Here is an 11246-nt window from a genome sequence, read left to right on the forward strand (position 1 = left end):
GCGTTCGGCTCGCTCTTGCTCTTCGGCGTCACGAGCTGCACGGCGTTCGGCACGGTGGGCTTCGAGATTGGGATCGGGTGCTGCTTGGTCGTGAAGATCGATGTCGGCAGGATAAGGTTTCATTGATCGACGCTTGGCTTTATCTTTGGTTCGCGTTGGTAGGGGTTCAGCGTCTATCATTCTTTCATCTCTATAGAAGGAGTTTGGTCTGGAACGTGCTGCGAGCTCGGGTATCTTCTCTGCTTTACCGCCACCACCGAAAAAGCTGCCAAAGAAGCCGCCGGTCTTTTTGGTAGTTGTGTTTGATCGCTTGAGCGCAGGGGGGTTGTGTTCCACAAATGCCATATCATCTGGTCCACTGGTGACGAACGGTTCGCCGCCTGACGGTCCAGCTTCCACCATTACAACGTCGTCATCATTGGAAAGGGTCCTGGCTCGGGGTTTTGTAGCTTTTGACTGTTTGTAAGATACCTTTCCGTCAGCTTGTGCTACTTTGACAAACCCAGGCTCCCAGGACGGCCTAAAGAGGCTGGGAAAGATGGGAGCAGAGGTCCTTCGTACCTCTTGTTTTGACCTGGTCTTCGCTATCTTCTCTTTGGGTGGATTCTTAGAAGAAGCACCGTTGAGTAATGGATCTTCAAGTCCGTTCACCATGACCATATCATTGTCGTCGATGGGATATGGATCGGGCACAACTTGAGGAGTCTCGTCAGCAGCGATCCCCAGCTTTGGAGACGATAACATACCAGACGCTCTCTCTTTACCCTTGACCGTCTTTGTTCGCTCAAGCTTCGCGCCTTTCACGCCCATGAGCTTAGCAGCCTTGTCAGAAACCGGTGGCTGATCATCAGGCGGCGGCGACATAAGTCCACCGGCATCTACGTCCATTGACTGCCGCCGCGAAGTAGTCTTTGAGCCGCCAGTAACACTGGAACGTCGTATAGGCTTTGCCCTTGTTGCTGAGGGAGGAGCACCACCCATCATAAATGCAGAAAAGCTCATGCCACGATTAGGCTTTGACTGTTTGGCTTCAGGTCGCTTCTCCTTGGTGTCGGATCCAGATGATTTGGATGTCTTTTCCGCGTCTTTCTTGTCATCACGTTCCTTCTCCTTGGGCGTCTTTGTCGACTTGGAACGGGTAAGTCCTGGGGAAGCAGTCTTCTTTTTGGGCGAAGGCGTAATTGCTTCCTCTACAGTTGCCGGAGATTCCTTCTTGGCAGAGTCCTTCTTCGGGGTCGGAGCAGCACCCCAGAAGCCCCAGGAAGAAGCAGCTCCGGTCCGTTCGACTCGGGCGCGTTCCTTCTTGACTGGCTTCTTCTCCTCAGGTGGTGGAGTGGGTAGCTTGGGAGGTTCGGGAGGTTCAGGAGCCTCGAAAGCCTCGGGAGCCTCGAAAGCCTCGAAAGCCTCGGGAGCTTCTGCCAGAATATCTTCCATCTTCACCGTCTTGGATTTCGGGATCGGCTTTTTGTCATCCTTTGCCTTCTTGACTGGTGGTATCTCTGGCGCAGCTGGAAAGTCGTCCAGCGCCATCAGATCGTCGTCGTCACCAAATGCACCGGGGAAACTACCGGGGACAATGTCTTTTAACTTTTTTTCCTCGACTGGAGGAGAGAGTTCTTTCTTCTTGGGCTGCTTAGATGTGCTTGCCGATGCAGTCTTCGACTTGGGACTGGAATCTTTCTTCTTTGCCTCCTTTGGCGATTCTTCTACAGGCGGAGGCGGTGGCGGTGGAGATGGTAGTGTTTCTAGATCCTTGGCCAGCTGTGACCCAGCTCTCAACTTGTCCGCCTTGTCTGCCTTCTCCTCCTTCTTGTTGGCCTCGAATGCTTTGATTCTTGCCGCTACAGATGATGATGCAGTTGGTTTGCTCTTTGCAGCAGCCGGGGACATTGTTTTCGAGGGTTTGATGATGGGAGTTGGTTGGTCAGCCATGGGCTCTTCTAGGTCGTTCGGGAAGCCAGCTAGTGCATCGCTCTCATTGGTCCATCCCAAGTTGTCAATTTCCCATTTCGTCTCCGCTTCCTTTTTGCCAGTTGTCTTTTTCGAACCTCCCCAGAATCCGAAGTAGTCGTCTGACTTCTTCTCCTCCTGTTTCTCGGCTTCCTTGGCCTCCTTGGCTTCCTTGTCCTTCTTGTCATCTGCAGGCTTGGCGTCGGACTTTTTGAGTTTGAATGACGCCTTTTCCTCTTTGGGCGATGGTGCGCCCAGGATATCAACGAGGGCTGCCTCGTCTGCCTTTTTCTTCTTCTCATCCAGCTTGCCAGCTGCCTTGGGGTCAGCCTTGGATGCTTTACCTGTTATTTTGGATTTGGTAGACTTCTTGGTGTCCTTCGCGGGCTCTGCGAAGGCTGCAAGAGCAGCTGCCTCTGCTTCTTCACGGGCAGCCGCCTCTGCTTGTTCGCGGGCAGCTGCTTCAGCCTCAAGGGCAGCCGCCTCCGCTTCCATAAGGGCAGCCGCTTCAGCTTCTTCCTTCCTGACCCTTTCTTCTTCCTCCCTCTTTTCCTTTTCCTTTTCCTTTTCTTTTGCGAGCTTGGTCTTAGCGGCCGAAGTGGTGGTACCGCCAAAACTACCCCAGATGCTCTTGGCCGCCTTAGCAGGCGTCTCTTCTTTAGCAGTGTCTTTTTTCGACAGTGCTGTCTCAACCTTGGGACTTACAACAGAGTCAAGCTGCTCGTCCTTATCATCCTTGGCCTTAGCGTTATCCACTTTCGATGACTTGCCCGTCATGGTCGTCGAGCGCGAGAGAGTCCCCTTTTTGGTGCTGCTCTTTGTCTTGGTTGCGGTAAGGTCTGCCCAACCATAGTCTTCGAATTCTGGCATTGCTGCTGGACCTGGCTCAGGAGTCAATCCCTGTGCTGGAGGAGTTGGCGCCGGCGGTGGTGGCTCATCCTTAACCTTCTTGCCATTCTTCTTCTTGCCCGTTACCCCCCACGAGCCCCAGATATCGTCCTCGACAGGTGGTTCCTCGACAGGTGCGACATGTTCGACGGGTACGATAGGAACATCGACGACAGGTTCAGCTGTACCTTTTTTCTTGCTCTCCTTTTCTTTCTTTTTCTTATCCTTGGCAGAGAGACCCCATGAGCCCCAGGTAGATTCCTCTTTGGGCTCTTCAGCCTCTTCCAGAGGGGGCTCAGGGTCCGGGATAAAAGGCTCTGGGCTTGCAGACTTGCCTTTCTTGCCGCTTTTCTTGTCCTTCGTGCCAAACCCACCCCAACTGTCAGCTTCCTCCACTGCTTCAGGAGCAGGCGCTGGTGGAGGTTGAGGAACCGGTGGAGGAACCGGTGGAGGAACCGGTGGGATACCTGATCCCTTGGAATCGACCTTTTTCCCTTTCTTGTCTTTCTTTGACTTTTTCGTACCGGAAGTCCAATCATCGTTTTCAACGACAGTGTTCGAAGTGGTCGTATTTGTATCAGCCGCTGTCGTTGATTCGGGTGGGTAGTTCGGTTCCGCAGTCACAGCTTTGGCTCCTTTCTTGTCCTTCTTGTTGCCAGTGGTCCATGCAGAATTCATCCAGTCATCATCACTAGTAGCTGGAATATCACCGGTCGCAGCATCTTCGGTTGTCATGAGAGGGTCATCTTCAACCTCGTCAATTAAGCCCTTGTTTTTGTTCTTCTTGTCCTTTGTGGAAGATGGTTGTGCCCAACCAAAGGAAAATTGAGGCTCTGCGGCAGGCAGATTTCCCGTCTTCTCGGGTATGGACTCTTCGACTGCTCCCTTGCCACCCTTCTTCTTACCTTTTTTGCCAAACCCAGAAGACGTCCATTCCTCGCCCCCTTCCTGTGCAGGTTCAGGTGGGGCAGAGGGAAAGGCATTAACAATATCTTCTGCTGTATCTTTTTTGTTCTTCTTCTTGTCTTTCTTGCCTGTGGCCCATCCGCCCCAAGAGTTATCAGCTTCCTTGTCTTTTTCTGGTTCTGGAAGAGCTGCGACTGCCTCTTCGTTCTTTTCCTCGCCTGTGTCCTTGCCCTTCTTCTTCTTATCCTTCTTGGTAACAGGTGCGAAGCCCCAGCTGTCCTCTTCGGCAGGTTTGACGTCGGTGGGGCCGTTCATTCCCAGGTCGATATCAGTGGCTTCCTGGGTAGCTCCAAAATTACCAAAGTCAAAACCGCTGCTCATGTTGCTTTTCTTCTTGTTCTTGCTCTTGTTGCCCCAGGACCAAGGATTGGTGTCTCCAGGTTCGGTAGCCGAGTCTTTAATACCTTTCTCTGCTTCGGCTTTCACTACTTTGTCGTCCTTCTTCTCACCAACAGTGCCAGTGCCAACAGATCCAAAATCCCAAGTGTTGCCCCATGCCCCGAACCCACCAATGCCGGTGCTCGTCTTCGTGTCTGTCTCACCGAAGCTGAAATCCAGGTTCGGAGCGCTGTCGTCGAGACTGATTTCATGAAAAGCTGCAGTCGGAGGGGCTGGCGCAACGGGGGCAACTTCTTCGACGCCCTATACACGTAAGACGTTAGCTTTTCCACCAAATTCGTAAAGGCATCAAGACTGACCTTTTTGCCTTTTTTCTTCTTCTCCTTTTTGCCCGTCAAGCCTGCCCATTCTTCGTCCCCGTTCGCGTCATTTGGCTCATTGGCCCAGCTAAGAGTATTAGTTTCCGCTGCCTGTTCCTCTTCTTTCTTCTTTGCCTCCTCTTCTTCCTGTGCCTTTTTCTTCTCCTCTTCTTCCTGTGCCTTCCTCTTCTCCTCTTCCTGTTTGGCCTTCTTCTTGTTCTTCTTGTTCCCTTTGCCGCCAGTATCCCAATCGTCACCATCATCTCCCCCTCCACCACCATCGCCATTTCCGCCAGCGCCGCCAATTGCGCCGCCACCTGCGCCATCGCCTCCCCCACCACTTCCTCCATCATTTTCTCCTTCCCCATTTTTCGCACCGTCTTCATTGTCCGACCCCGCCCATCTGGCCTGCGCCGCCTTCTTCGCCTTTTTAGCTTTACCGCCACGTGTTTGTATGCCTGTCGCATCTCCAAGATTGAGTGGATCTCCCATTGAAGGATCACTCAACAAGCCGTCTTTCCCCACTTCGATTTCCCTAATGTCCGATGTGGGAGGGGCAGACTTTGCTGTCTCAACTCTCGCGTGGGCTAAGCACTCTGTATCAGCATAGAGTTGTGGTACAGTGGCATAGTACTCTTCTGAGGACGAATCATCTATCCGCCGCTTTGGGGGGCTTGGTATAGATAAAAGAAGCTCTGCGACCAGCGCATAAGCTTTCAAGTATGATGGTGAGGTAAACAATGTTAACTGCTAAATGTCAGAATCCATGCTTCGGTTGGTTCTGTTTGGACTTAGATAAAGGGTCTAGTGGGAGAAAGAAAGACAAGGGAAGTACTGAAGTTTCGAAAGACATCTAGAACGTCAATGCATACCCGCGAGGCTGGCGTTGACGGGCAGCACGCAATGTTGGCGCTATCACACCGCCTTGTAATCCCAGTACATATATCCGCCGCATCCTCTTCGATTCGACATTGGACATCATCCAAACCAGTCCTCGACGATGTCCGGATCCTTTGTGGATGATACGGGACATCTCGAATATCCGCGACGGTAGAAACGACGCAAGCGGTGGCCATGGTGTAGCTGGGCAGAACACGAGCGAGATATCGACAGTGCGGTCATTGGTCAAAGCAGAAAAGAGCGCGATCGAACAAGGCGGCTCAAAAAGACAGGAGCAGATGCAAAAAGCCTCCAAATTGTGTGTATGAATGTCGACCTTGTGATTGAGTCGTGGTGGTGTGGTGGTGAGGTCGATCAGGGAGGTCACAAGGTGCTTGGGATGGAAGATCCTCGGTATTGGGTCGAGTTGTGACCAGTTTTCGACCCTGCATCACAAAAGGCTAGTTGTGTGTATCGGCGTGGCCACTATCGCGAGCCCCAATCGGTAGCTAGATCCTCTGTCTCCCTCTAAACAATTCACCACAGTTAATGTGCGTTGTGGTGACAAAAATCAGATCTTCATCTTGAGCATGGTCAGTCGCCAGGACTTGAAAATTTCCTTCGGGGAACTGCAGTCTCTTCTGCCAGCAAGAATTCCGGAACAATGCAGCAATTGGTCGGGACCTGTAAAGCGTGGAGATGGCAAGCTCCAATGGAGCGCCAGGATCTTGACCGCAAAATGCTTGCTGGCGCTACTGAGCAAATCAGCGCAAAGTGGTCCATTTTTCTTGCATTGGCCTTGTCCTTGAAGCCCGCCTGGCTGCATAGACTCCTCAGGCTTTTGCTGGCCGGCCCCCCGGGCCGAGATGTACAGTCGAAGCAAGTCCAGGCCTTTGCCTGTCTGCATATTGTTCATGTCGAAACGAATGAAACGAATGAACCTCAACTCACGATATTTGCTGATATATCGTCAACAACACATCATGCTCTGGACACTGTAGATGCATTGCAAGGTTGGTGGACCATACCGCGGACGTCGAATCATTCGTTAATTCGTTGTCGTTGCATGATAATAATACATACCATGTGAAAGTCTATGAGAGTTTCTTAGGGTAACAACGGACACAAAAGACCACCTGTCGTTGTTACATCCATCCACTAGACCACATACTTTGGTACTCACTATCTCGTCATGAAATGGTAACATGGAGTCATACATATTATTCATACCATACCACGCAAAACTCTACTGCCAGAAACATTCTTCGCCTCAGGTCCCCCTATCAACTTGCACGTGGATCTAAGAAGACTGAAGGCAACGGCCAAGCTTCGAAGACTGGGATCTGGACAGATGTGTTAGGAAATGGCCCTGAGGGGCAACGTTTGATGTATGTTCGCTCATAAAGGACCAACCCATACTGGCAAAGACTCCATCCTTTTGCAGACTCAGAAACGCCTGAAAACTCGTCCAAAAAACCAGAGAAGAATTATGTTGAACGTGGCGAAACTGGACGCGTTATCAGGTTGATCGAGAGCCCACCTGGACTTGAGCCCTACGAGCCCCATGAGCCCCCAAAATATTAGCAGACGGAGAAAGTTATCGTGAAAATCTTCGACAATTTTCGCAATGCCATTAATGGACCATAGTGGATGCCAGCGTATCATACATGGCGAGTCACTACGCTCCGGAAGGGGGTTGGCAAGGGCCTGGCAAAAAGGCTGCACCCTACTCCACTCAATAGTTATCTAGACACATCAACGACTGTTGTAGAAGGAGGGACAAAGAAAAGACCGGCCAACTTAGCAAAATGGGAAGAGGAGGTGTCTTGATGCTGATGTTTAGAGGAATAGTATAAGGTTTTTTGTTCAACTATGGTGTTCTTTGACTGTATTTCAACTACAAATTGCACCTTCCTTCACCTTACATTCTAAAGGGATTTGATGGGAATTGTTATGATAGGACAAGCACAATACTCACATGTTGCACCCAGTACCAAGACGTCTGTCATGGGGCAAGCAGCTGAAGCGTTTTTGGGAAGCTCAACCACAGGCAGCCTCTAGCAGTACCCACCGTTTTTATTGAGCTTAAGGACCTTGTAGTCTGGAATGTATTGTGTAGGCTTATGAAAGTTCGTTTCAACCCTGCAACGATGCGACTTTCTAGATCGGATTGGCCTACCAGGCTCACAAAAGGTGTAAATGACTGTACAATCCATTCAGTAGATAAAACTGTGGCTGCTCTTCAAGGAGCCTAGATCGTCGATCAATCGTCATCTGAGCTGTAAGCACCTAGTCCTAGGGTAGCTGGAGTAATTGGTGCTGGGGTGATTGACGTCCTTGAGGGATTGACGTCTGCCGGCTCCGACTTCGCTGAGCCAGTGCCATGTTTGATGTTGTCGCTTGAAGTAATTTCAATGGCCCCTCCACCAGTAGCTGTGGTATGCAGCCCTTCCGAGCCGACCAGCCTGGTCCGAGGACTCTCTGTAGTGTAGGACTTCTTTCGAAGCTTGCCGCTTCCTTCATCATCTTTTTGTTTTACACGACGCCTCTTGCGCGAGGAAGCGGACCACGACTCCTCTGTGGCCAGTGGCTTGTCTCTGGTGTCACTCTTCTCGATGGCAGCATTTCCTCCAAAAAGTACATCCTCGGCAGCTTCTCGTTGTTTGCGAAAGGTATCAAGCTGTTCGGCGGTCTCCTTCTTCACCTGAGCCTCCTTAGCTCTTGTGCTCTCCAGAACGCTATCCAGAAAGTCGGCTTCATCATCATCAAGAGACCTAAATTGATTTTTCAAGCGATTCTTTTCTTCAAATTCTTCTTGTTTAGCAGCTGACAAGAACAATCCCTAATATGTTAGCTTGCTAGCCCTCCAGCCATCGCCTCATGAATTGTCTCGTATACTCACTTTTGTTCTGCTGAAGGACCTCGTAGAGACTCTTGCCGCCCTCCTGGGTGTTGGCTTCTTGTCTCGGCCTACGAGTCTCTTCTATGGCTAGCCGTGCCTTATGCCAGTCATCATCATTACGAGGTTGGGTCCCCTCTGAGCCTGCCGACACGAAGCCGGACGACATGTTGATCGCGCCGTCGACAGTGCGAAATCTGACCTTATCGACAACAGCTTAGGGCTGAATGGTTGATTGTGACACCGTCACCAAGCAACGCTTGACTTTAGAAACAGCTCAAGGCTATGCCAAATCGCGCCAGGATGAGTTGATGTTGTCTGACAAACAAGCACCTCACTCATCCAATCCGAAATCCCGGCTAAAAAAACGAATGGGATTCAAATTCAGTTCCTTTTTAGTTTAGTGCCTCACGCCAAAATAATGATATTCCAGCAGCATGACCATATTTGATAGAACATCAATTTATTCTTTCCAGAAGTAATGTCGCCACTTCAACAGCGCTATCCTGCTTGCGTACTGCGCGATTCAAGATTCGTTCTCGTGGGCAAACCCCAATAAAGGGAAAGGAATGGAAGACGAATGATGCTTTCGATCAGTTCAGAGCTCCTGTTGCAGTTTGTCGAAAATCACGATGCAGTAATCCGCGTCCAAGCACTAAGACACCTGTCTACTGCCTCAACTAGTATGGGTCGAGCATGATCTTTGTGCTTTTCCTTCGAAAGCTATTACTATAAAATTATAGAGACTTAAGCATCAAGTTGTCGTAATACAAGTAGTAGCACTGGGTTGTTTACATGGGACTAAGCCACCACTTAGCTGCACAGAGTTAAAGCTACAGCGGGGAACTGCGCCACTGCGGAGCGGCGGCTGCAGGACAAACTCGCCACTCTACGAATACTACGTCCACCGTCCACCCGTATCGACACTCTTATCCACAATTATTTACTCTGCATCTCCTTCTAGGCCTGGTAACCAACATTATGGCGAATTTAGGTGGAGGTCACTTGGTCGGCAAGGCCTTGAAGGTGATCAGGTAAGCTCTTCCGACCCTCATGAATTCGTTATTGGCTCTAAGTAACATGTAGATTTGCCGTCGAGAAGACTGGAAGGGTCTTACATGATAGACTTCCACAAGTTGCACGGGCAGCTGAAGTAGAAGCGCAACCAGTCTATGCACGCAATACCGCACCGCATCACCCAATCAGTCGTGTCGCCGCTATCCGACAGAGCCAGAGCCAGTATCGGAGCCGGTGGTATTCAACACAACGGGCTGTCAAGTCATCCTTTCGGCCATTCTCCTCATCGACACGATCAACCACTAGATATGATCGCACAGCTCTACCTACCTCTCAAACCAGCCAAGCCGTCAGTCGCCTGACCTCCCGTGCACCTTTTGCTTCGTCTCTCCGTCCTAACCTGACTGGTGGAACGCTTTGTCGTTCAGCAGGCGGCTACAGCACGGGGGCTGGTCGTATTGGTGGTGCAAGATACTTTTCCCATACACCTGCTGCTCCAGCGCAAGTCGTCAATAACGTGTCACAAGCTGTGCGAGCCTTTTGGTTGTCTGGCCAAAAGGCTCAATTCGATGGAATGAGCCCAAGGAACGAAAAGCGCTTCAGGACAATCAGTCCACTTCAAGAAAAAGCAGGCCGGAAGATGCGCTGTCTCCCAGCTGCAGCTCCAGGATCTTATGTGGATTTCAAAGTTGCACCGACCATTACAGCGATCGGTCCTCTCAGCAAGAATCCTGCTGCCGGCTCTGCGCAAGATCAGGAGTCTCTTAACAATTCATATGTCATGGATATGCTTTCCATTGACTTTGGTCGAGCTCTCAAAGACCTGGCAATTGTCATGAATGATCTGCAGAAGCTCTCAAACCTCGGGGACCTTCCGATATACCTGCCAAACAGCTCAACTCTTCGTGTCCGATTTCCCGGTTGTGATGCTGAGACAGTGGATCGACTATGCGAGGAGCTTAGCATTCGTCGAGGCTTGGTATATCAGGATGAGAACTTCGATGCGAGCAATGGTACAGAGATGGCCTTACTGTTCCCTTTTGCACCCAGTCATACACCGTCGGACAACACGTTTTCGCCAAAGGTTGAAGTACGCCAATGTTGGAAGCATGACTCCGTTGATTGGCAAGATATGCAATCTCCTCGACAGCAGTTGTCCCCGAAGCATTCTATACTCTCTGCCACAAGCCATGATTTTGAAGAAGTCCAGGCTGTTGGGGAGAACCCGTGGCTAATGTCGCCTTCGGGTTATTCAAGCTTGAATGGAAGTGGTGAAGGCGATGCAACTATTTACTCCGACCATGCCGCTCAAGACCATATAACAAGGCCATCAGGATATGAAGGGCTTGAAGGTATCTATAGGTTCTTGGAGGAATGTGATCGTGCAAGGCGATGAAGTATTGTTACCCTTCAACCTCATCGAGGGTTATGACAGCATGGCTTGGGATTGGGGAGTAGGCAGGAGCGGGTTGTGCAATATGATACTATAGCCACATCTAGCCTAAGAATGATCTCTGTATTTTGTCTTCTAGTTTCTCCGACTACTAGTATTAAAACATCGTGATAACCCAGCTCTCGTACGAAATAAAGGTACCGCTGCCAACCCTTGCCCCTCGGGTTCCTGCAGCTGATTAGATCCCGTCTCCACATTGTCTCCAAATCTCATCAATTGGAACACGACCATTGACACCAGAATCAGAACTGAGACCCAAGATCTACAAAACCATGTTTTCAGTCCCATGAGACTAAGACTTTGTCCTCCCGTCTTCACGGTCAGAGCCGTCGCGCCATATCTCTCCCCAGCCGCACATCTACCGCCACGGCATCTCACCTCAATGGCTCCACCAAGTGACTCAAGCCACCCACATCCTCCGCAGCCGCAGCTAACAGAACCATTCACAGCGCCCCCCCCACCGTCCTCAGACACCCCCAAACCCCCACACTCCAGC

General features: G+C 50.7%; 3 protein-coding genes across 3 annotated transcripts; 1 reads left to right on the top strand and 2 right to left on the bottom strand.

The window, feature by feature from the left end:
- Positions 1 to 401: 401 nt before the first annotated feature.
- On the bottom strand, positions 402 to 5578 carry EPUS_01391 (uncharacterized protein; the record flags this gene model as incomplete). Its single annotated transcript, XM_007788334.1, has 4 exons — positions 402 to 449; positions 562 to 4446; positions 4503 to 5249; positions 5375 to 5578. 4 exons carry the CDS (start codon positions 5576 to 5578, stop codon positions 402 to 404), a joined length of 4884 nt encoding a protein of 1627 aa, XP_007786524.1.
- Positions 5579 to 7644: 2066 nt separating this feature from the next.
- Positions 7645 to 8449, bottom strand: EPUS_01392 (uncharacterized protein; the record flags this gene model as incomplete). The annotated part of the gene is made up of 2 exons (XM_007788335.1): positions 7645 to 8207; positions 8284 to 8449. 2 exons carry the CDS (start codon positions 8447 to 8449, stop codon positions 7645 to 7647), a joined length of 729 nt encoding a protein of 242 aa, XP_007786525.1.
- An 812-nt stretch (positions 8450 to 9261) lies between these two features.
- On the top strand, positions 9262 to 10693 carry EPUS_01393 (uncharacterized protein; the record flags this gene model as incomplete). Its single annotated transcript, XM_007788336.1, has 2 exons — positions 9262 to 9314; positions 9367 to 10693. The coding sequence occupies 2 exons, from the start codon at positions 9262 to 9264 to the stop codon at positions 10691 to 10693; spliced, it is 1380 nt and encodes a 459-aa protein (XP_007786526.1).
- Between the last annotated feature and the right edge of the window lie 553 nt (positions 10694 to 11246).

The sequence above is a fragment of the Endocarpon pusillum genome, assembly GCF_000464535.1.
Source record: "Endocarpon pusillum Z07020 unplaced genomic scaffold C716229, whole genome shotgun sequence".
NCBI classification, from domain to species: Eukaryota; Fungi; Ascomycota; class Eurotiomycetes; order Verrucariales; family Verrucariaceae; genus Endocarpon; species Endocarpon pusillum.